Consider the following 27,914-nt stretch of genomic DNA (forward strand, 5'->3'; position numbering starts at 1 on the left):
TTATCTATGTCTGTCTGTCTATATTCAAATAATATATTTATTTAAAAATATAGGTCGTAAACTATAAACTAATAAAAAAATCTTTTTGACATGTAGTAAATTATAAATAAATGTTTCCAAAACATACAATAAAAGTAAAGGATAACCTTAATGGATACAAAACATTATAAGAAATTAAAAACTAAGACACACAATTATATTTATTCTCAAAAACGTATTAATATTATTTAGATTAATTAAATGCCTTAAATTTACAAATATATATAAATTTAGGGCCATCTAGTGGCGAGCGGCTGAAATTTTAGTTCCACTTATTCCCAATAGATGGACATACTCTGAGTGTAATTTCAATGAAGGCTTAAATAAAATAATATTCAAATAGTTTCCTGTTAAATTAAATAATAGTATAATAAATACAAAAAATTATAGATTTACTCATCTGTAGCTAGTTTTTAGCCTTAGCTTTAGACTTAGCTTTTAGCATATAGATGTTGAATGACTTCATACAGATATTATTTAATTTTTTATTTGCCTGCAATTAATTGTCCATAATATTAAAAAAATTAGAAAAATACGTCATCCGTGTTTTAGTGGAACGATACATTTTTCATTGAATATAATAGAAGGAAAGTGACAGGCTTTTTGATTGCCTTTATTAGAATAGTAAATAGGTAAAAGCAAATACGCAGTAAAAATAAAAATAGTATTTAAAAATTCTCATATAGTAAATTTGTACTTTTTTGTATACATACGTGAATAAACCATATACCAAATGAAATATATTTTGTTTTACGTATATAAATAATCATATAAATACACAATTTGAAATTTTAATAACTTCATTTCGACCAGTAAAAATAGCAAGAAGCAATATTTAAAAAAAAACAAAAAAATATATCATTCAATACTTTAATACATTCAGTATTTTTTTCACCTTTTAGCTATATTCCGAATGTAGCAAGGTAGGTAGAGGAAACCTGTTAAGACACTCCGCTCTCCACTTTCCGCCGAATTTTACAGACATTGCATGCTTTTGCCTCTAAACTTAGTAATTTGGGCTTAAAAAATAAATATTTAAGCATATATATCTTGTATACAAGCTTCAAAGTGCGACTTATCCTAGATTTACAGCTCTTAGAAAGATGACTAATTATTTTTTGGCATTGTGCCAGTTTCTATATAATGAATATGGGACGGGCGACGTTGCTTTGAGTGGACATTGTGGTCTTGAAAAGCCCTATATCCGTTATATTTTAAATACATTTTTTTATTATTAATTACACTTTAAAATTTTAAAGTTAATTTCAATATTTCCAGTAGATTTAAATAAATCACCTTGATAGCTTTAATACTAACTAATGATTATACAGAGGGTATCGTTTTTCTTAATGAATGAACGACGTACAATGAATTAAAAAACCCAAATTAATAAATGTACGTTATTAAGGCTAGTCGTCGCGCAGGGGTTTAAAGTGTACACGATAGGTTGTGGGTTCGATTTCAACTCGAGAAAATGAAATATTGACCATTTTCATTACTTAGCGCGGCGTTGGGAACCGCCACTCAGAATTGCCTCCAGAATTCGTCGAATAAAACAGAACGGTGTGTATTAACACTAAGTTCTCTCTGCCTACTAATGCTTTAAGCGAGATACAGTAATGATGTTAAAAAAATATACATTTTCATAGTTTATTTTTTCAAAATTCGTATCGTTAGTTAAGTAAACAAACAGGTGCCCTGCATTTGCACCTGATTCTTTCTTATCGAGTTCCTGGGTGTGTCGTAAGCGCGATGTAAACGATTCATCAAGATAACCCAATTCCATGGGAACACACTACTCTAGAATGCTCACTCACAAAATAAAGATTTCTTAACACTTCACTTATTTTAGTTTAAAAATTAGGTTGATTTACTTCCTAATGTTTAGAAGAGTTATGAAAATAATTTAGATTTTTTAAATATTTTGATATTCGATTTCAAGTTTTAAGTGGTGACCTGTGTGCTTTTCTGTTTTTTTAACATTGTGGCTATAAAGGCGCCGGTTTTGGGTTCAATTCCGATCGGAAAATTATGTTTTGTATAATTTCTCACTTTTGCAAGTCAAAAGGCTTTATTTAGTTCCGAAATCAGACCACGGAGAATTTTAAATAAATTTTCCAGTGAAAAAAATCACTAATTTCTCTGTCTGGACGTTTATCTCAGCAATATTTTTAGCAATATTTTTTCAGCAATATTTCACACAACAATCAATATACAAAAAAACTATATTAAGTATTATAATATATTTAAAAATATATTTTTCTCTTTCAGCCCTACGTACAGGGCAGGTGCTTGAAGAACTCTTGAGCAGTACTTCCAAAATAACTGTAGCATATTTAATTTAGCTTTACAAAATAATATATATAAAATATTCACATTTGTTTGTTTGTTTCAACTATTCCCAAGGTTCTCAGGTTCTAGGACAAATGACTTTGTATCGTTATCGAAGACTCACCTTATTTTTGAATAACCTGCTTAACTATCAGTCTAGACTACCTACACTGATTACCTAAATTGTTATGATAATTCCACTTTACATGACATTAGTGCTTTGTTTTTGTATAATATAATTAAAACACAGCAAAAAAGTGTATTTTTTAATATGTTTAATATTTGATAATTGATTAATATTTTATTATAATACATTTTAATGACGTCTATAATAATTGATTTTATAATTAATTTAAATAATATATATTTTCATAATATCCTTATGTCAAGTAAACAACAACTAAATACAGTTATTAAAACAACCGCTTCTACATAGAACAATTTGCACACATGCAACACTGTTAAACAGATTGTTTTTATTAACACCAGTAGTGGCAACCCTAGACTAGGTAATAGAAATAGAAATTTTGTGCATGTGTGCGTAGATTGCACTAGTGTTGTTACGTGTGCAATAAATAGTTTATGTATCCCTCTCTTTCCCTCTCGACATTTCACTGATAGTTATGGCCTTGTCTAGTCGCATCTAATGCTGGCATTAGTCTGTTTACTTTGTGTTTGGGGCAATCGTTTTTCAAGTTACTTGCCTGGTTACTTGTTAGGAAACGTGATATATTTGTATGTAAAAACTGCATCGATTTATTAGCTTTTGATATTTTATTTCTAGGTAATAATGATTTTAATGAATAGATTAAAATCATTAGACAAAAGACCCAACAATCCAGACCCCAGAAAATTGCCAATATTGTATTTTAAATTATTTAAGCAGTTACAATATTTCATTTCAAGACAAGCCATTATACTAGCTTTTCTAGGTTAAAAGGCGTTTCATACGTTACAGTTAAACTATGTATAAACAGATGGACGAAAAGAAATATTTACTGCCAATGGCATACTTAATTAGGTCTATGTGATAAAATTAAAGCAATTAGAGCGTTAAACCTTATATATTTTTGTTGCAGGTGAGTGTGATTTGCGATTTAATCGGATGCCTCTGTAAATGTTAGTAAGGTAAGTTTTTGAATTTTTCCTAAAAAGACTATATATTTTTAGATTTTGAATTAAAAAAGGCAGCTTAAAAAATGTTCCAAAATTTCTAAACAATACGTAGATCTCTAAGAGAACGCGTGTTCCAGCGGTACGCATAAAGTTTCAGGCACATGTTCTAGTGACTGGCGCGAGTGTGCTGGCTCCGTAAACGCGCCTAACGTCCCTGTAGCGAGTGTTGACTGTGGCGGAGTGTTGACCGGTATGTAGGTTACCGGTCCCCCCTTCTCCCCCCTCCCGCCTCCCCCGCAACCACCTCTATGATCCGTGCAGTTTTCAACAGAAAATGTCAAATGCACTCTTCAGTGCGATGCATAGAAATAGGTTAATAGGAATGCTGAATGCTTTCCTGTCGCAAGTATGTTTGCTAGGATGTGAGTCTGTGCATTTCACGAAATATTACACAAGAATCTCGTAGGGTTACCTAAGAAATGCTTTCCATAATTGGATATTTTCCACGGGATTTAAAAAAAAAAGAAAACAATATTATGCTGTTAAAAAGTATATAATACTTATATACTATTGAATCATATATAATATTTCAATATAAGCAAGAAGTAGCTCCACGCAAAGAAACATCTGAACATCAATCTGCCACAATTCTATTAGTGGACGTGGTCTATTATATTTATATCAACCGGCAGTGGTCAGTGGGGCAAGTTCGCTCGCTTCTTCAAACTCGCAATAAAAATCGGACAAGTTCGAGCCGACCGTGGCCTGCGAATTGCCGACGCTTCCTAATTCGGACGAATCTTTTGCGGGGACCGAACTCAATCGTTCAGTTATAAACATTTATATTAGAAAATGAGAGTACTGTGTGTCAGCTTCACGCTGAATCCCGCACAGAGCAGGATAGACAGAGGGAACCTAGTATAAAGACACTCCATTCTCACTCTCCGCCGAATTCTGGAGGCATTGCATGTTGAGTAGCGTAACTCAACGCCGCACTTTGCCTCGACACCTGAGCGAGCAAATGGAAATATAAATTTAAGTAAATATTTCCTCGAGTGAGGATCGAACCCACAACCATTTACCTATAACCTCGCGTTTACATTCCTCTGCGCCACGCCTGGCCTCGATATGCTCACTTGTTTCTTGAAAATAAGTATTAACTTCATATTTACAATCGCAACTGGCCTTTAATTTTGTTTTGATGCCTTGTACTTCTCATATCTAATTATCTTTAGCGATAGCGTCTAGAACGCCGATAGTACCGCGGCCATAATTTTAGGAGATCGACAACCGGCCGTGACTCCGTTTATTATATACATTGACATAAAACTTTGAAGGATTTTTGCGATAGCGTGACACAAAATTGTAACAAACAATTTCCTACCCACTAACAAGTACTTACTGTAGTGGTCTCTTTATCGCTCGAAGTGCATTAGCTGGTATGTGGTTATATTAGACTGTATTTAAGTGAAAGTGCATTCGCTATATTCAAGGCTTCAACACCTGCATTCAACAGCAGAAAGGATGCGTTCACAATAATTATTATACTACATTTATCACGTCGTCGTGTCAATTAGAATCTCGATTTACAATTGTATAAAATTTTCGAAAAAAGAAACCTTGGATTCTGGCCAAATACGATGATGTGGTCTTTAGTAGAGTAATTTACAAAACGGCGTACAATGATCTCTCCTCATTACTATAAATTACAGCTACGGCACGGAGTGAAAGAAAGATTCACTTTCTAAAGTGTAAGTGAAATGTAGTTCGGTGGTCCAGCGCATGCGCCTGCGCCTATAAATCATATACGGAGAAAAATAATGACAGCGGATGTTGCGTAACGTTTAGTATACCGATAGACTAGATTAGGTTGAACTCTATGAGTAATGTACTTAGAATAATTTTATACTTACATATTTTTCCTATTTCTATTACAGCTTTTTATTAAAGAGTTATTAATATTTTTTGTTTACTTTTCTTATCTTTAGTCTTATAAAATAAAAAAAATATATTATAAATTCCTTTACTACTATTGAAGCCATACTAAATATGTATTTTTTTAAGTAAAATAATTTTCATACAATAAACACATATCCAAAAAGAATTATTTAATTAATCAAATAACTATTTTTACTCTGTGCAATCTGTCAAATGTCACGTTACTTTTAACACGAGTTCATGCGAATTAACCACCGGAACGGATAGGCATAATGTCACGTTTTAGATTTATATGTATTTGTCGTTAAATGAATTAATATTATACGGGTTTTACCGTTATCATATTTTTTCTTCTCCGTTTTTACTGATAATAATGAAGAAAAGGAATATTTAATTAATTAATTATTAATATTATTAATTATTGTACAATATTTTTCCAAAACCTTCAAATATAAGCCAAAACTAGACAATATAATATTAGTATTTTCTATAAAAATATATGTACTTCTAAGTACAACGCCTCTAACATAAAACTTAACTGACAAGTACATTAGTAAATTTAACCCCGTGTAAGTGTAGGCAGATCTTGAACCTTTGTTCCAAGAAACAATTTTTCTTTGGCACCGTCACGCGCTGAAGTCAACCCGGTGTGGTGTAAAGATAAAACCGCTAGGAATATACAAAGAAAAAAAATATGGAGAACGGAGTATCGGAACGGACACTAGGTTCCCTCTGCCTACCTTGCTGTGTGCTACGTATATGTATAAAGGGAGTGTTTTTCGTTTATAAAGCTGTGATTTGAAATAAAAAAATATAATAAGAAAACGGTTAAGTGCGGGTCAGAATCCCCCACCGAGGCTTCCGTAACGTGTCAGAGTTGTAGGTCAACGGGAAGTACATCTTATAAAAGTTGACAAACTTAAGTTTGCGGGCATATGGGTTCACTTTGTATGAAATTAACTACAAATATAAGTCTGTAATGATATTTTTTATGAAATACCTATTAAATTTTTACTAATTTTAAGCCAAATTTCATCAGGTCCACAGAAAGTATATTTCGATTGAAATTACATCGAAGCTTAATTTTTCTATGCTTCAACTGACCATAGACCTAAATATTTGATAATAATTTCAGCTTGATACATCCACGCGATCTCAAGATAAATAGTTTTAACAGACGGACAGACATACAATAAAGTTATCCTATTCGTATTCCGTTTCTACCTTAAAAAAAAAGACATATACATGCATTTTCATTTAACAATATTACATATTAATACATACTTGCATAGTGTCTACTAACTTTCATCCACCTATAAATACAAAATCCGTTCAGGCTTATTACTTGTGGCAGCCCGCGGTCGGCGGCCGGCCTAGTTTCGCGCTAGGAATAGGCGCCGCCCCCGCCGCGCGCCCTGCACCAGCTCTGGAGTACCACTCGTTAAAGGACTCACACTACTCTGGTCTACACACACGCTCCACTGGAACCCTTTGAAATGTCCCCTAGAGGGTTTAAAGCAAAGAGGATTTCAATACATATACTCGTACACTAAGCTTGAAATAACCAGTTGGAATCATAGACAAATCAATAAATTCTATGCATAGTTAAGTTTTATATAGACTAAGACTTTCTGATAATGTTTTTTTTAATATTATCAATATGGTATGTAAATATATTTAATTATAACAAGTTAACACGTGCTTTAAAAAATTTGTATTCATAATTATAAAACTAGTACATCCAGTATCAATCGCGCCATCAAGGCAAATCTGACAACATAATATCATTTGTCAAAATCGGTTCATTAGTTTAACGGACATACATACAAACATACACGCTAAAAACAAAACTCTCCTTTTGGGCTGCATTCAGGTAACTAAGCAATTATATTATGATTCTTTATATTGTTGTAAATATTGGCACGCTCGAAACGTCAAAAATTAAAAACTGAACTGAACTGTAAATATTAGAAAAACATTGATTAATTTCATATAATAATAATATGACTAATAAATGTAATATAAGGCAATTATATTGTAGAAAGTTTATTTATTAACACAAATATTATTTTTATATACAGATAATAAATATTATTTTATTTATATTTAAAATATATAGTTAAATCTAGTTCTATGTCTATTCTGTGGTATGCTCCGTTCAGTGCATGCGACAGTCCTTCGTATACATGTGGGCGTGTGTGCGTCCTGTCACTCACCTTTGCATGTGGTTGCGTAGATTATGTATATACACACGCATACACACACGCAAACACCGCCTAGATGCAGTTGACTACGCGCTAAAAATATTTTCAATTTCCTTTGGGTTGTATGCTGCAAATGAATATTTTATGTATAATACAAAGAAAATGACTATTTTTATTGGAAATGACTCAGAAGTAATTTTTAATGTTTGTTTTCTTAGATATCTTTCAGTTAATAAAGTATAGAATAGTAGAAGAATGTTATTTGTAATTTTCACATATTCCGACTAAATTACTTCGTGAAATGACGGCAAATCTCAATGTCGCGTTTTTTATATTACTCAGAAATCCTTTAATAAAATTATATACCTTAATAACTATACCATATATCTAACTTTACATATATTTTATTTTTCATTTTTAATTTGCCGATTTCTATGCCCATGAATCGAGACCCTCCACTCTCCGTCCGTTCGAACTTGAAATTAGTTCGAGTTAATCTACGTATCTATAGGTCTTATCGGAGCGAATAAAAAAATATATTTAACATATAAAATATGGGTTTACTATTTCTATTATGACCGGATCTTTAAATAGGTATACACAAGGGAAAGCATAGATGATTAAATGCCCTTGGGGTGTAGCTATGCACTGCAAACCGCTATATAAGAAATAACTTTTTATTATTATAACTTCCATTATTTAGGCCAGAGAACTGGGAACTGGAAACAGAGTGTCTTAATAATAGGTTCCCAGGTTCCCCTTTGTCTATCCTGCTAAGCATGATACAGCATGAAGATAAATATACAATAAATGAAAATATATTCTAAAAAAATAGTACGTTTAACTTATTTTATATTAGTTCTTTATTAACTCCAATATGATATATTGGTAGCACAAGAAAGTAATGACATGTTATCAGTTTGCCTAATAATAGACATGGGAATTGTAGGTAGGAAGTTCCCACCCTCCATAATATTATAGAACGTTATTTAACAACATATTTATAACATTCGATAAAGCACACGAATTATTTCTTATTGTAATTGCATTTTTAATTATTCATAAAGCCTATAGATATCAAAAAACACAAAATAAAAATCAATAAAGGTGCTGCTACCAATGTCATACAAGCAAGCTATACCATTCACCGCTAGAGGGCTCTTAATAATAACCATAAAATTAAAAAAAAAACAAAACTTATTTAACATTTTACATAAGAATAAACGAAAAGTTATGATGTAAGACCAAATCTATTATTAGAAAATCAGAAGGGCTACGTGACCGAAACGGGCAATGTAACCCAGAAACCTTCCGAAGCAAAATTACCCTGGATCAATACGGGTGACCCGGGGTCTATAGGAACCTACAAGTGTATAGATAATCTCTTCCTCGTGTAACGTGAACTTCGACCCGGGTTTTGGAGGTCATTAACATTTGGGCGGGCGGGAACTAGGTCGGTGCGTCAAATGCAGCGTTGCCATGGCAACGCGCCCCAGACGCGTCCAATATGGCGATTAGGCGGTTGTTTGTAAGCTTCTAGAATTTTCAATGGGGTTTTTGGTGTTTCCTTTTCCTTTAGGTTATGTTTTTTTAATGGAGAGATTTTTGAATTGAGATTTCAGAAAAAATATTGCTTATAAAACTGAATTATATAACAATATCAGTATATATTTTTTTTTTATATTTTTAAATGTATCTTTTTTATAATAATTTATATTTAAAAATGTAAAATTGATTCACTAATTTAATTTTTATTATATTCAGTATATTGAAGAAAACCTATTTATTTGATACACTATATGATATTTAAATTTAATTATGACTTTGTTTGTATAAATTCGTAGGAATCAAATGTAAAAATAGATTTTTATAAGGTTACTCAAACCTTAAAGCAGTAAACAAAACCTTGGAGCATATTTTTAACGAACTAATGTATCATTCGCATATAAACTCTAATCGAGTCATGGTGAATCAATTACGTAAATCAAGAGAAGTATGGTACCATTGATAAGTAAGGTACCATTGGGGAACGGAATGTCTTAACACTAGGTTCCATCATCTCATAAGACAATAAATAAAATAAATGTAATTTCATTGTAAAATCATTTTAAAAACAAAATTATAGAAGTAATCATTTATTTGCTTCCAAATTCTCACGTGGGGTCTTATTTAATGTATTTGGATAAACTGATTCATATATATATTTTTAACAATCGTGTAACTTCGAGACAAAAATAGCTTAAGACCGACATTTTAACTTATTCTTGAACAGGAAGTCACAAAATTCCTTAAAGTCATATGCAATTTCCGGTTCATTTTTTAATTTTTAACTGTTTTATTTGCACTGTAATTTTATATTAGACTTTTATAATTTTATTTTTAAAGTGACATTTAATTTAATTTAATTATAATATATTAAAGTTTATAGTCTGGACCGTCGATATATCTGCACGCGTGCGTCACGTTCCTTCTGGATGGGTCTGGAAATTAGGTCAAAAGGGGGTCGACCGTTGTCACTGCCATGTTATATTATGTTTATATTCAATTTCACTTCATTATCTTCCTCTATCTACATATGTTCATATTAGTATGGCGGTTCGTGATTGCCTTATTAGTTATTACGCAATAACGTTCATTAAATGGATTCTATATTTATTTGGCAATTTGTTTTCTCTCCCATTTTCTATATTGCTTTCTTAAATTGGTCGCTGGTTTTCACTTATCCTCTTCCACAGGTTGCCTTTTTAAGAAACCCGAACATTTTTACGAACTAAATATTTTATAATATATTTTTTCTATTGTATTTTAGTACAACAAATAAATAAATAAGCTTTGAAGTAACATAACTAGTAATAAAATAATTATTTTTAAGGTCTATTTTAATAAAAAAAATCTTAGGGCCCCTGACATTGGTACCTGACCTCACGCATTTGGCAGTCGCCTTGGCATTGCAACGAGCTGAATATATTGACTACTCAAAAATTTTTATACAAAGTAATTACAACGTTTTATACGAACGACCTTTACCTTCGCCTTTTTCTCTTGACTGTTTATTTTTAATCTTTTGTTTTTAAGAGACTTTATTGAAAACAATTTGTGAAACAATATTTTACCTAAATAAAATCGTTTACGCACAATTATAAAAAGAATTCTTGCAAATGAATAAATAAGTTAGTCACTCGGTGTTTTATAGATACGAAAATATGGCTAACAGACGCATGTGTTATTGGAGAGCTATGTTATAATTTATATCTATGTATTTTTTTTTAAATATCGCTTATTAAAAGTAAAATTCTAATTTTTTTTATCAGCTTTACGCTGTATCCCTGATATAGTAATGTGTGAATGGAAGGCCGAGGGAAGTTGGTTAAGACACTTCGTTGCCCACTTTACGCCGAATTTTCGAGAATTTTATTAAGCAAAAATAATTAATTTCTCTGAGTGAGAATCGAACTCACAACCATTCCATTTACAGTCACACGCTTGTGCCACTGCGCTATACTTCTATATGGAATAAATTTTCATACATGCTATGCAAAAGCGTCGTAATATTATTTTTCTCATTAAATTATTTAATATCGTAGTTAATGGTTGCTTTAAACAAATTACATCTTGTAATATTACATAGACAATCCCGTAATCGATATTTATTAAAACAGATACCTAATTATGGCGCAAAAATTACATATCAATATTCTCAATTCTGTTGTTTTCCTTGATGCACTGCCCCATCAAGGAAAACAGGTAGCATAATATGGTAACTTAAAAAAAACTAAAAAAAAAGATATTACCTAAAATCCTGATTCCCGATTAAAAATAATTGTTCGATTAATAAATACAAATAATTATTAATTAATTCGCTTTAAACAAAAACAAGTATTGTTGTCATCGTTTTTTTACCTCCGTAACGAAATGCAATGCAAGCGCCATTAATAGATAAAATTAGCAATTCAAAATGGCAATATGCACTGCCATGACGCCTGCGCGGTGGCCCACTTCTGGCCCGAGGTCACGGGTTCGTTCCCCGGGTGCTATTGATCGTTACGTCCGGAAGTGGGGCCGGTGCAGCGAACGTAAACGTTCATAGACTTTTCTTTGGGATATTATCTATTTCTTTACAGTTTTATGAAGAATAAGTTTATTGAAATATTTTTTTATTAATATTATTATGAAGGCCAGTCGGGGTATGGATATAAGTGTGTGACTGTAAATACGACAGGTTGTAGGTTCGATTCTCGTCTCCTCTTCGGTGGTCGATTCTCTTCCATTCAAAAAGCAATATCTCCAGAATTTCTGCTTGCTAAATGCGGGTTACAGCGTGAAAATGATAGTGAAGTAATAAAACTACTTAGAGTTTAAGAAATGTAGCAAATTAATGATTATACTCTTATCCTTTTTACTTAAAATAAAAGAAAAAATAGACAAAATGGCCTTGCTAAAATAATTTTTCACACCGTACTTTAAAGCAAATATAAATGAACGTAATATTAAAACGAGATTAATTGCAATAATCTAGTTACACTTGACATTGACACAAAATAGTACTAAAAGGAAAATCTTTAATTGGCAAAGCTAAGATCAAATATATTAGTATTATCATTAGCGATAACCGTTTGAAAATATTTTCTTATAAATTTAATATCAAAAATTTCAATTGACAATATTTTTTAATAAATAATATAAGTAGAATCTTTCATGCACATTAGTATGTTTAAGATTGTTGAGGCCAGTTGTGGCGCAGGGATACAAACGTGGGACTATTACCCTACAGGTTGTAGATTCGATTCCCAATCGAGGAAATAAAATATTTATTAATATTATCATTTCTGTCGCTCTAGTAACAAGGCAAAAAACGAGAACCACGTAACACAAAATGCCTAGAAAATTCTGATGAAAGCGGGAAACACAGTGTCTTACCACTGATAATAAAAAACTAATATATAAATATTATATTTTTTTATTCTAAAAACCAAAAACAAACTAATCAATTAGTCTCCACTCTCGTATCAGATATCCACAATATTGGACGCAAGCAGTCAGACAAACACTGGAGCCGTTATCATTGGGGTTGTTATCGCAAGTAGGCCTCAGAGGTGGGTCAATGACGGTCGTTCACCGCGCGGCACGTGCTGCCCCAGCACCCCCACACCGCACCCTCTCATTCTGCCCTAAGATTTTTACTTCTATATTTATATTACTGAAAGTGCACTATGCTTTTTTTGTTTGGCTTTTGGTTTGCCATTATAATAAATTAAATTATTATTTAAACTGGCAACTTATAAATGGAATTCAATAAAAAAAACAATGTATGTTTATAACAATTCTTAAATTGTAATTTTCAAAAAAATATCAAAAACCTCACACAAACACTTATTACCTATGTTAAAATACATTTTATTTTTTTAATATATTCAGTGATAATAATAATAATAATTAATAAATAAATCTTTTTCTTTAATTTAACATTTTAGCTTTATATAAAGTTATTTACTATTATAAAAATAGTTTCATATTGATTTTCGTTATATACTTTATGTAACGTCGAGAGTCGAGCGTTTCAATGCCATATTCCCGGTACGCTACGAGTATATTTATCATAGGTAGGTCAATGACGTACGTTCACCCTGCAGCCTGCGCCCTGAAAGTAGGGCGGACACCCTATATACCCCTACCCTATAGATATATGTACAAGGCTCTTTTGTTCTGGCTTGGTCCTTTGATTTAGTAGCTACTTGTTTTATACAATCGGTGTTGCTTTTAATAGTGCTATATAGGGTGAGACTCCCCTGCATTTTTTTATGTATTTTATTTCTATATTATATGTGGGATACATTTGGGAAACTTTAATAATTGTATATTTTAAACTGATAAAGAATAATAATAATAAGTTTTCTAATTGTATGTACATTGTGGTGTTATTTGTTTACCATCAATGAATATTGTTTTAATACAATCCTAATGAATGAAGTAATAGTAAATTCAAAAATTTAGATTTGGTATGTTTTTTATTGTGACATGACTGACATGTAGCATATACAGGTTATGTATTAAAAACATAGAGTTATATCACTCCTCTCTATTACTATAGTTTTTCCAGATAGAAGAGACTCCCACAGCGTAATTAAACTATCGAATCATATTTGAACCAACAAACATCATGTTATTATGTTAACTGAGTTAATAATAGGCAATTTAAAAATTTAAATATTTAAGCTGTCCTTAAAATAATTGAAATTATAATTACAAAACAGAGAAAATATACAAATATTATGTTTATTTTTTGAACTAACACCTTATTGTCAAAACAATTTTTATTTAACCCTTTAATTTAATGATATAAAAGAATGCTTAAACATTAATAGAAAATATATACGAAATCGCTAACAACAAATACCTGTAATTCTAATACCTGTACTAGAAAATCGAAAGTGCCGCTCCAAACGAGAACATTATTATTACGTTACTATGTGCAATATTTTATATAGTTGCATCGACTAAGTACAGAATACACTAAGTACTAGTACCGAAGTACTGGAGCCTTCGCCCATGTACTCGTAAAAGTAGATAGAATGTCTAAGTCAGCCAGGCCAGTAGGAGCCAAGGCTAGGTTGTGCAATACTGTCATACAAAAATCGACTCTATTATTATAAGGATACGGTGTATTAATCTCAGATGTGGGGCTTCAATGACGTTCATTGACTCGAGCGTTCGATGCCGGCGCATTGCTGTTTTCCTTCTCCGTTTTCATGCATTGATATTAGAAACTGTTGACTTTGTTTATTCCATAATATCATACTTGTTTAGGAGATATGATTGTTTATTATGTTTGTTGGGAAAATTAAATGTAATATAATGATAAAAGTGAAGAAAAGGATCATTTTTGTAAAGAATTTCTATTGAATAATTATATTTTTGTATGACAAATAATTTTCCATAAATAAAAAATAACTAAAAGTTTAACAAATATATTATCTCACAACACAAGATATTTCGAGTTCAAATCGATGGTTTAAAAACGGCAGGTTTGTTTCACTCATCAATCACCAACCAGTTTGAATTGAACTCGGTTACCGCCACTATTTCTGGTGGTTCAGCAACATTGTTCTCAAACTGGTGGTTCCCATTAAACTGGTTGGTTCAGCCGAGGCGGTGTAGCTGGTGACCCAATTTCGCAGCTGGTTTCAGCAGCGACAGGGGGCGCCGGGGAGACGGGGGAGGGGGGAGCGGGCGGCGTGTCAATGCCGAACGTTGACTCCGACAGCATCGACGGCCTCCGCCTTACATAACCATCGACAAAGCACTCTGCGAATGCGTGTGTACCCCGCCGCATTCGGTGATACGATCGATGCGCTACGGACGAACTTTAACTGCTAAATATATATATGTATATGTATATATAATGCAAGTTAAATCTTAAATTACCTTGCATTATATATATTTAATAGTTCTGACACCCGTCGTGGAACAGGGGCACAAGCGTGTGAACGCGACAGGTTGTGGGTTTGATTCCCACTCGAGGTAATGAAATATTTAATGACTGACATAGTATGTTGTCGAAGTAAATAGCCTCCAAAGTTCGCTGGAAAATGGGGAACGGAGTGTCTTAACATTAGGCCTGCCTATCCTGCTGTGTGCGGGATACGGCGTGAACCTAAAAAATATATATTACGCTTATTATAATTAAACAATTCGTATAACGTAGTATCTCTTTGTATAGGTATATTAATAGCCATTAATATTGACATTTCAATATTTTATCTACAATTAATCTAGATATTTTATCCAAATTAAATCCATCTATTAAATGCATAAAATAAACTAAATTAAAATCTATTTGTTTTTAAAATATTTTATAGAATCATGTTACAATTAAAATATTAATATATAGATATAATCTGTGGCAAAAGGTCGAATGCGCTAGTGACGTATATCTATTTGTACCTATTCATTCAGACAGAGCCTAGGCTAACAAAGAGCTTAATAACCTAAGTCTAACCAATAAACTACACGTGTGACGTGAACGTTCACTATTAGCGCCAAATTGTTTATTTTTATATCAAATATAAATAAAAAAAAACATCTAAAGCGGTAATTACAGGAAATTACAAAAACATCAATTATAATTAGCGTTGCTTTAAAAAAAACAAAGCGCTAGTGAGGGCGCGATTTGAGAAGAATAAGGGCGGGCGGTGAAGCCCGAAAGTGAAAGATGCGCGGGCGCGAGGCGCGAGGCACGAGGCGGAGGGGAGGGCAGGTGGAGAGGTCGGCGAGGCACGCCGCGCGGCGTCGCTAGCGAGGCGAGTGCAGCGCGCCGCAGCCTCACGCAAACAAAACTTTAGTTACTAACCTACTTCCGTGCGGGCGCCAACCGCCAGCGCGACTGCACGAACGCTTACCGCCTAGTACTTGCTACGTATGAGTGATGGACTTTTTTATGAGCTTGCTGCCTCGTTCTGAATGGACTGTATAGACCCGAGCGGACGACGGCCAATCGGCAATATGTTTTACGGTGAGATGAGCACTGGTTTTACGGTTTTTGTTATGTTATACTGTATTCACTGTTTTTGTACTAGTAGGCATGCACTTGTCTCGTCTCTCTGTCTCTCTATTTTCGTGATAAGGGCGCCACGCACACATCTTTAATGTCCGTTTGTTGTTGTTGTTTGTTTTAAATAATATATATTATAGCGGGAAATATAAATATATACATAATTTATCATAGGAAAAGCATTTTAGAAATATAAAATTTAAATTTATGATAACCGTCAATGTACACGCCAGTAACATTTTTTTAACTGTGACTATAAATTAAAAAGTTTGTTTTGCACAGTTATCTACATGACGTACATTTTCATAAACGTTTTTGATAGAGCTAGTTGTCATTCGGTTAACTTATAAATAACAAAAGAACGTATTACATTATTATCGAATAAAATAATCATTTTTATTGCCATATTTATTTATTTATTATTAATATCTCCCTTAAATCAATTCTTTTGCGTATATAAGTAATATAATTGGCCGCCATATTGGAATTGCTTTAGTGGCGCCATCTACTGACAAACTTTAAGTTTATCTAGTCATAGTCCTAAAGCGTACAGTAAAATTTGATTTAGACCCATCGATTATAAAAACAAGAAAATAGTAAAATAATTAATTTATATTGTAAACTTAATTAATTTTATTGAAATGTTTCGAATGCAATGCAAATATTATTTGCTCAGTATAATTATAGTACTCACCTAACACCATAATACTAATAAAAATATATTTCATAATATAAACTATAGCTATTAGTGGAAAGACAAAAAATAACTAAATCAATTCTAAAAAAAGTAAATATTACATTAGATGCAACATTTTGTATTGAAAACAAAATTATGAGTTCTAATTTTATAAATAGCCTAACATTCGTCAGACTACTGTTAAAATAGGATCAACTAGACTTAATATTAGGCGAATACGCAAATAGTATAATCTATATATCTTATATAGTTCCGCCACTGAGCCCTCAATGCTTTCAAAATTCGGTGGAAAGCAGGGAACGGAGTGTCTTAACACTAGGTTCCCTTTGCCTACCCTGCTGTGTACGAGATACACCATGAAACTTTTTATTTACTACGATTTTTATTACGATGCATGTATACGGTTGCATTAAAATGTATGAACAGTAAGTGCGTATATTTTTTGACTAAAACGTGGACGGGTTGCCAGAAAGTGGGTCGGTTCACTGACCTATATGTTTATCTAGCGATTGTAGCAACGTCCGTAACTCTTTATCATATCGGTGTTCGCGTTTTAGTTTGGGTTATCTGTGGGCAACCTGTCTCTTGCACTGTTTCTATAGATAGCGCTATACAAATATACTTTGATACCAAAAATCTTTCAACGCAAATAGCCTTTCTTTTCCTTTGTGCCATAATTTTGTATGTATATAGTCTTTGTGGTTTAAATTATAAGGCATGATTAATAAATATAATGGAATAATAACAGGATATTTACATTAAAAAAAAAATTGAATGTAACATATCATTGACATTTTATAGCGATTTATTGGCGTAGAAGTATTAATTATAATAAACAACAGATAAAAATCATAAAGCGGAAACACACGCGATAAGCTTTTGCCGTGTTGTTGATACAAATATTGTCCTGTGCTAATAAAATGTTTAATTTTGTTTTTTTATTAATTATTTCAAATTAAAAAAAAACAGAAAATTGGGACACGAAAATCTAAATCTATGTCTTAACTTGAGGCTCCCAGGTTCCCTCTGCCCACAATGCTATGTGCGGGATACAGCGTGAAGCTGGAAAAAAAAACAATTACAAAAATGGATAATTGAGTCTTGTATTCTATTAAGAGCGTACAAAAGCTCCGCGGGTCAATCATTCTCTTTTAACATTTAAAAGGAACTTTCTCTTAAATATCATATATTTGTGTCAGCATCTCTGCTCTCACGGATAAGATCCTACTGACAGCGTGTGATAAAATAATATTCGCGCTCCAATAAAATCTCAATACTGAGATAAGAAAAAAAGTAAATCTTCAAAAAATCTCAACAAAAAGTCGTATAATTAATTGTAAATAACGGTAATAGGTTTTGTTTCATTGCGGTAACTATTTTAGTTAATAAATAAAATCAACAAATAATAATTAAAAATATCTAATTGAACCTACATAAATAAATAAATATACATATTTCACAAAAAAATATCCAATGTTTTCTAAAAACTAATAAATATAAGTAAATAATTAATAACTGAGAACTGTGAAGTTCTATATAAAATATCGATTCGTCCATAAGATGCAATATTATGATGTAAATATTTTCCTATTCAATAATCCCTGCGGTTCACGCGCTCAAGGACAGTGAAAGTTAGAGAAAGGATATGCAAAGCAGATGACGTCATACCGTTACCGCTAGTGCCGTGCAAATTGTAAGTTAGACGAGACTTACTGTAGTTATACGTATGCACCTTTGTTTCCGGACAAAGCAGAGTAGGTAGAGGGAACCTGGGAACTTAGTGTTAAAACTCTACGTTTCCATTAAAACATTTCCGTTTTCCATTTTCCATCGAATTCTGGAGGTATTGCGTGTTGAGTGGTGGTGAAGTTATTTTTGAAGTTATAAAAAAAGAAAATATTTAAATTTTAATAAGTAGGTAGTTTTAATTACGATTAGTTGGGAGACATAAAGGCAAAATCTAGACGGAAAATCTTAATTGATTTTGTCCATTTTATATTATAAATAAAATTTGGTTCCTAATGAAGATTTTTAAATAATTTAATAATTATCTAAAAAATAATGGGCCAGAAAATGAGGAGAAATAGCCCTAGTTACTGCCCGCCCTAGAGACCTTAGGTTTTTATTTGATGTTGCGAGTACGTTGCATATTATATGGGCAATGTTTATTGTACATACATAACACGAGTAATTATAACTTAAAGGTTAATAACAAATAAAAAAATTGAGGAAAATTAAGTTTATGTTAGTAACAAAATAAGCTATATAATAAGCCATATATATAAATTTGTAAAATTATTACTTTACCATAAATTTCATAAAATAACTGTTTTTCCTTTTTGAGTTATAAATATGGTAATACACCTAGCAACCTACGTAATTAATTAATATCAATGTAATTATTTTATATATTATATTATTATTAATTTTACAAAAACAAATGAATTTTCAAAATAAACGATACAATCATCATCTGTCACTTATAAAGCGTTCATTCGTTCAACCTATGCTGGTTGCCTTCAAACGTTCAAAGTAACTGAAAGCCCTTCATTTTTGTTAGCGCCGTCCGTACTTTACCTTAACGAAGGTGAACATACAGACAATTTAATAATCTCTTATCTCACTCACGTCCACCATTAATCCATAAGAGCGAGCAGGACAGGAGTTGTATATAGTTATTAGTTGGTCTAACACGTACCGTAAGGTCGCTTGGACAAAACGTAGATGCGTCAACAACCGCTCGCAAGGTGACGCATTGTACCTAGGTATATATTACTAGATGCGTAATAGCATTGCAAGTTTGAAAAATTCATTATATTCATATACGCAACGGATACATACATATATGTAACGGGTTTCTAGATCTTCTGTATTCTAAATGAAGTGTGCAAGTGCAATTGTACTGGTAAAATGTTTTATAAGAGGTCAGTGGTTGCTTAGGGGCATATGCGTATGGTTGTAAATGAGAGAGGTTGTGAGTTCGATTTTCACTTGAGAAAATTATACCTAAATTTAATGCTTTTATGGGATGATTTTCATGGGATGAAGCAAAAGCTGAAAAAAGTGGTGTACGTAACTAACTTAACGCATTAAATAAATTTATCAAACAGTCTACGCTTTAAGTTCTAATTTAATCTTCTTTTCATTTTGAGTTAATCGCAGTTAATTATTAATAGCGTCTTTGGATATTTAGTAAAAACTTACCGTTCTCCATTTTCTGGTCAACTAGAGACGTTTCTTGTTGAGCGATTGTTAGGGGAAACCCAACGCCGGTCTTTGTTTAACCAGACAGGTGAAGCACCCATATTTCAAATATAAACATTATCATTTTTCTTTTTCTTTGTAACCATTATTAACATACATTTAGCTTATTGTACCAGAACAGCAATTGACTCTAGAATCTTAACATATATATTTTTATAATAGTTTATTTAGTATATCTAATAAAAATAGGATCTTTTATCAAAATAAAATAATTTTAACAACAGTTTTGACAAAAACATATATGAAGTAATAGAAAAACATATAATTTCCCCTACATTTATTTTAACTATCGTTGAAAATTGATACTATTACATAACGCCTATGGGATGACGGACGACCCAGTTTCGAGATACAATACATTATAGTACATACTAGAACTGTACTCTGCATACTAGCTAGTTGACAAATATTAATAAAATTAAAAATTCTAATATTATTTAATTATTTTAAATTGGAAAAAGTGTTATATTTAAATTTACTATTTTATTTTATTTTACGGCATTTTATTTAATTTTACGGTATTTTTTATTTACGGCAATTAAATTGTTTATAAATATAATTTTTCAAGTATGTTCATGCTAAAAATAATCATTTATGTGTAAAAAAATATATTTATATATATTTATATTGTCTGTCCCGTTTGTATAGACATAACTTTAGTTTAGATAGCTTTAGTGCGGGAGTCGTCTTTAAATTAGGGTCAATGATGATATACTCATAAAATCGTCATCCAACACCACACCGACTTATAAAAAGAGTGATGTGATACCAGCAGTTTATATCATACTTTATTTTAATGAATTCGTTCGTATTTGCAATATTTGTACTTATTTAATTTTAACTTAATAATTAACACTTTATTAAGTAAGCGAAAATAACTTGAAAAACCGCAAAAACTGCGTCAAAAAACAAAGAAAAAAACTGCTATAATAATATATTATATATATTTGGCATATAATATATTAGAATATATTAGAAAATTAATTGCATATCTAAATATACTTAACTAGCGGCTCGCTCGCGGTTTCACCCGCGTGAATAATGTTAATATTAATTTCTATCTCCATGACTACGTCCTAGTGACGTCTATGCAAAATTTGAGACTCCTAGCATTTGTAGTAACGAAGTTTCATACATACTTTCGACCCCAAAAACAACCCCTTAGAAATCGAATATTGCAAATTCCCGTCTTAGCGAGCACCTACGTCCTATAAGTAACTCCTATGCAAAATTTGAGATTCCTAGCACATGTAATTTCTGAGATTTCGTGATGAGTGAGTGACCTTTCGATTTTATATATATAGATACAATTGAATCAAAATTTTTAATAAATACTTAATGGATGATACGATTTTTCGTGGTAAAGCTACATTAGTTGGCCTTTCAGAAGGCTCTCCAGTAATTATTGATTGACAAGAGAGGTTTACATGATAAGAATCAAATGGAAATTCGTGATTGGTAGTATGTATGTACATATACACATATAATATGTAGGGTCTGTATATGAATTTTAAAATAATTTTAAATTTAAATTAAATCAGCTTTGCGCTATATTTTACACATAGCAGGGTAGGCAGAGGGAACGTAGTGTTAAGACATTCATTCCGTTCCCCATTTTCTGGCGAATTTTGGAGGCATACCTTGTTGAGTGACACTTGTGCCCCTGCGCCACGACTAGCCTCAAAATGACAATTTTAAACAAATTATTTTAATATTTAAGTAGCATTAAATATTTTCTTTACTATTTTCTATTATAAATTTACTATTTTCATTTCCTCGTTCTGGTTGGCGACGAGGCAAAGAGGCAAGAGGCGTTGAATTCTACTACTTAACACGCAACGCCTCAAGAATTCGGCGAGAAATGGGAAACGGAAGTGTCTTAATAGGAAAACAATGTCTTAACATTAGTTCCCCGTGCTTACCCATCTATATGCGGGATACCGCGTGAAACAAAAAAGTATTAAACATATTAACATAAACTTCACTATTTTATATGAATATTTAGATAATTCTAGAAATTATTGTTAGAAGTTTTTAGTAATAACGTTCATAAGGGCAATGGATTTCCCACGCAGCGCAGCCGATGCGGCCTTGCTTCTGAACCTTTACGATAATGTACTGGAGTCACGGACATTCATCTAATACTAGTTTTCCTCTCGTTTACAAGGATCTACTGGTTGTTGTTAGATTAATAAATAAATATGTTATTTAATAATATTTAAAGACATAATAGTACATTTTTGCTGGTTTTATTATTTTTCATATAAACATTTCGTTTTTAATAGACAATGCTAAAAATTAGCCTAAGTCTGCCTTGAAACGAAAAAAAAATGAAAATGGTAGTTTCATTTGATTTTATTATATGAAATATTTTTATTATGTCTAAAAATAACAAAATATCAGCAACAACTGTAAAATAATATATTTCATTTACAGTATTCTTAAATCACAACTTTTAATCGCTTTAACTTGCGAGCAGACAGCGCTTTCTTAAACTTGTCCATATAAAAACGAAATATAAATACGTTAACTAAAATATAACGTGTGATGAAAGGTGAACGATCTTGAAACTGAATTCATTTTTAACCAAATATATTATGGAAAGTGAATGCAAATAATACAAATAGAATGACCTTTCGCTCGAATGATGCGTCAGCCCAACTCAGGTGATGTAACCAGTCTTTGCTTATAATATATATATATATATACTCTAAGTGTAGGTACTTGTTGATGTTTATAAGATACCTGTTGTATGAAGGAACTCCTTATAGGCCTCAATTGACAAGGAAAGTGAAAGTACGTAATAATTATTCATAATTTCAGTAGGATTTGTCTTAACCGCGATATTTCCGATAAGAACATAATATAAATTATATACAATATTTTTTTTAGCTTCCCGCTATTTTCTGCAGATAGCAGTGTAGGTAGACGGAACGTTTCAACCTAGTGTTGAGACACTCCGTTCCTATTAAGACTCTTCCGTTCCCCACTTTCCTCTGAATTCTAGAGTAACTTTCCCTCGACGCGGCGAAGAAATGAAAATGTTAAATATTTAATTTCCTCGAGTGGGAATCGAATCCAAAACCTGTCACGCTTACAATCACATGTTAAGCCCCTATACGATGACTTGCCTAGTATATAATATACAATATTATTACATACCAGTATAACAACTAAAAAAACAGAAATAATCTGTTCTTTGTGTTATTTAACATTGTAATAATTAACCTCTATCAAATAGATGTTTGTAAACATTGCAGTAACAGGAAACAAAATTAAGAAAAACAACTGATACTGGTTCTAAATAAATTATTATACTATATCGTTATATTATAAAAACCCGTCTTACGTCGAGTGCCTCTAACGAGCGCTTACATAGCAATTCTTCTAAGCAAGTCATCATCACTCTCACTTTTCAAAAAGATCTTATGTTATTTTTTTTATTAAAAAATTGGTTATTTCCTGTGAACTCATGTGTTTTAATTATGTACAATTAATATAAAACAAGTTTTGAAATATATAAATTAGACGTTCCAATGTTTACGTTACAAGTAATTAATATGGGATGGACATCTTATCAAAAATTTTACATAAATTATTCAAAATAAAGAAAAAAAACGACAGAGGCGTCGAGATTCGCGACTCAACACAAACGCCTCCAAAATCCGGAAGTGTCTCAATGGGAATGTCGTAACAGTATGTTCCCAGATTCCCTCCGTCTACCTAAATAATACTATTTGCATGAAACTAATAAAAAAAACGACACCTTTATCTTAATTACATATAATTCTATACTAAATAAATATAAAAATATAGCAAAAAAAACCTACCCACTCGTAGAACATTCCTACCTTACACACAGTACCGTAACCGTTGCTTACGAGAAGTACCGTTGCGCGCGCGCACGTTGCCCCGTCCCGCTTGCACCGTTCTTCACTAGACCGGCAAAACTTTCGCTTTCCATTGAAGCTTTTATCTATACGCTGCTTTATTACTGTAGTTTATATTTGTTGAACTTTCTTTATTTTTTTTGTATTTTTGTTTAAATTTGTATTGAGCAAAGAAACGAAAATATGTATTAAATATTTAATTTTGTTGGGTGGAAATCGAACCTACAAGCTGTCGCGCCAACCTGCCTGCGCTTGAATTGGCTCTATTGTTTTTATATTTATTATTTGCCTTTAAATTTTTGGAAGTTCTGAATTATCCTTTTAATTGCTGCTATTATTAAAAAATATATATATTTTTCACATTCAATTATATACTTAGTGGGTGTATTTAATATAGAACAAAAAGTGATCGTGTGAAGCAAGAAGTCAAAACTTAAAACCTTGACCACGGTATCTGACATTAAAAACGCGTGTGCCTTTCACGGCTCAGGTGGACGTTGTATAACTAACTTTCCATTATCTTTCATTGGTTTTGGTTTAAAAATGACAAAACAATGTTATTTAATGTTGACTATATTTTATTATATACACTAAAGTACAAAAGCAAGAAAAAATTATATACTATTTTTAGTTTAATTTTATTTAAAAAATCATAAACAAAGTTAAATAGATTGAACTAGCTTTATCAAAATCTCCGATAATTTCGAAGTAAAAAGTACTTAAATACATAAAATTCTTCTATTTTCTTAGAGTTTTTTGTTTTAAAAACACATGTTTAGAACATTAGTTCTTATAGAATACTTATTTAAATCGTTTTCGTTGCGAAACACGCAGACTCGCCGCACTACGAGTTAAGGTCATTGATATGTGGCAATTTTCCCATTTCGAAGAGAAGTCGAACCTTGACCTAGGAATTAAATTCCATTTCGTCATCTACTACACTGCAAAAATAATGATAAAAAATTATGCTAATTTAACATCGTGTTTGTTGGTAGTTTTTATTGCATTTTGGCAGACATTCAAATTTAAAAAACACGTAAGTACATAAAAAAAGTGAAATATAGTGGAGATGAAACGTTTAATTTATACGATCAACGCATTTAATTTATTAAAAAACAAATCAAATCAAAGCTTCACGCTGTATCCCGTACACAGTAGGGTAGGCAGAGAGAACATAGTGTTAAAACACTCCGTTTCCCATTTTCCACCGAACTGTTTTGAGGCATTACGTGTTCAGTGTTAAAACTCAACACCGGATTTTTGCTTTAGAGCCAGAGCGAAGAAATGAAAATATTAATTAATAATAATTAATTCCCTTGAGTGGGGATTGAACCCGCAACAGTTACAGTCGTACCCTCGTCCACCTGTATCACGACGGCCTCAAATATTGTGTAGTGTTAAATAAAAAAAAATCAATAAGGCACTATAACGATTCCACTAGACGTCAGTGGTTGCGCACGCGCACATGTTACGCCACCTTTTGCGCAACACGGCCGTTCACCCCGGAAGGCGTTTTCCTCGGTTTCTTTAGCGCTGTGTTACTGTGGCGGTCGCGTGATACTCTTATATGTAGTGTTTACACTCTCTTAACAAAATCTTAAGAAAGTTTCAAGTTAAATTAAAAGCATGTATCAAATCTTTCTTTAGCACATGTGAATTCCAAAAAATCTTTGCTAATTTCTTGTTTTTTATATATTTTTGTAAATAATTGTTCACGTGATTTTTATTGGCAATGACTTTTTAGAAAAACAGCCGCATTAATAATGAAGACAGTTTTTGGAATACGCTATTAAACAGTGTCTCCAGTCTCCACATTTGTTCGGATTGTGATGGCATTTTGACAAAATAATGTTTCGTCGCGTCCATTTCGTTGTAACGACTTGTTTTGTTTTCTGTATTTTAGTTGGGTGTTACCTGTTGACTCGTGTGCTTAATAAGAACATTATTATGAGTAATGTTTCGTATTATATTGTGATACTTATTTATACTTAATAAAAACAAAAATGCTATTGGCAATATTGTGTAGAAACCTAATAAATACTTCTTCTTCTGCAACACTCTAGACTCCTTGAGAAGAAAATTTTACTTAAAAAAATCTTAAATTTCTTGAGACTAATTTTTTTAAGTAAATTCATAAATTTTATTCTTTTCCCAATCTGAACAATGAATATGTTTTTACTTTTAAGATAACTTATAAAAAACAATTAGAAAAGAATGCATTTATTCATAAAAATTGAGAATTGCGTCACGAAATTATAATATAGTTTCAGCGATTTATACGTAACACGAGTGTGTATAGAATTTTAAATCGATAGCGAAGAGGAAAGTCCCCAATTTGGCTGCAAATCTCAAGATTTACATAACTATGACATTGTAATGCTTACGCAAAGATGCACTGGCAATTTACGAAAGTAAGAACACACGAGTTAAGGAGTATACTTTATTAAATAATAGGAAAAACCTATAAATTAATGTTTAAAATAATTTAAACAAGAATATCATGATAAAGCTATTTATGATGATCTATAAAGAGATGAGCGGAGTGTCTTAACACTATGTATAACCTGCTACTTGCCGGATACAGTGTGAAGCTAAAAAAAAATAATCTATCTTCGTTATTATTACTAACGCATTTCGTAGATATGAAATTTAACAAAAATAATTTAGCGCTCTACTCAATCAGTTTTGTGTTGACTTTTACTATAGTCTTAGTAATATATATTTTTTTATTTCATTCAAAATTAACTACTCCTTGATTACAATCTAAGAAACTGTTCGTAGTTGTGTCGAAATGTGCCAGAGTTGTTAATTCGGTAGGTGCATGCTAAAAGCTTTGGCAATTCAAATTGAAAGGTGATTTGAAGATACTTCTTTTTAAATTGAATGATTGCACAGCACGTGCTAATAATAATATACTATAAATTATATTATTAATAAAGTTGTCCTAAAAAAAACAAGGGTAAAGACCTTTTGCGTAACTACTCACTCGTATATGGTTACGTGTGCCAGTGAGAGGCAATGTCAGACTTTGCAACCGCTATTATGACGAGCGAGCAGTTCTCCCAAAACAATGCTTCTGTTTTAAACATTTCGCAGAACGGGCCAAAATCTTTCACAGCAAATCGTGCAATAACTTAACTATTATAATTACAGCTTTTTCTTAAAGAATTATTCTTTTATTTATGTTTCTGGTTGATATTTACTTAGATATTTGATTTGAGAAAATGTCGTTTACTGAAGAAACGTAATTGATTCTGTGATATCAACTAGCATCTCTATTATCTTTTATAAAATTTTATTTAGAAAATAATAACAAATTAACATAATTATTAAATAGTAGCAGAAAGAAATATTTTCATCATTCCAATTGCAATACATAACAATTGCATATCAAGGTCCTAATGTCTCTATTAAAACTATAGTCTTTTGTTTCGTTAGCATATGTGCCAAAAAAGGTCAATGACCAGCCTCGACGTTTCTACAACCACATTTGGTACGTGTTGATAAAAGTGATAAAAACGTATATAACGAATATAATTGCGATAGTACTACCTTTACATACGGTTGAATTTACAGTATAGAGTTCGCGAACAAACAACCTTCTAGCTCGATAGGAGCTGCAAATTATATAGGAACCTCATCGTAGGTTGCGGTTAGTTGCTCATAAGATATAGACTCTAAAATAATAGATTTAAAATCTATTATTTATTGATATGTAATGGTAGTTACGTTGTTTTGAAGTTAACGAGAAATGGCGGCCAAAACGTTAGTTTGTTTATCGTTCACGCGTTCTTGACAGCGAAAAAGTGAAAACGACTTGTGGATGAGCATTGTGAAACTAGGCAACCGAGCTGGGGTACACTTTGGTTGCCGGCCGTACGGTTATA

General features: G+C 31.8%; 1 protein-coding gene across 3 annotated transcripts in view; it reads left to right on the forward strand.

Moving 5' to 3' along the window:
• Positions 1 to 27,914, forward strand: part of Hr4 (nuclear hormone receptor 4) — an 82,222-nt gene that overhangs the window by 25,626 nt on the left and 28,682 nt on the right. The window contains exon 1 of one of the 3 annotated variants that reach the window (XM_085192577.1): positions 15,971 to 16,137. The exons of 1 other annotated variant lie outside the window; for it this stretch is intronic. In XM_085192577.1, the coding sequence (XP_085048703.1) occupies positions 16,086 to 16,137 (52 nt within the window). In that variant the 5' untranslated portion in view covers positions 15,971 to 16,085. Of the gene's footprint in view, positions 1 to 15,970; positions 16,138 to 27,914 lie in introns of those variants that run through there. One more of the 3 variants, XM_085192578.1, reaches the window with a different exon arrangement.

This window comes from Heliconius melpomene, chromosome 11 (assembly GCF_056956725.1).
Source record: "Heliconius melpomene rosina isolate 202511_hmr_F chromosome 11, ASM5695672v1, whole genome shotgun sequence".
In the NCBI taxonomy this organism is placed as follows: Eukaryota; Metazoa; Arthropoda; class Insecta; order Lepidoptera; family Nymphalidae; genus Heliconius; species Heliconius melpomene.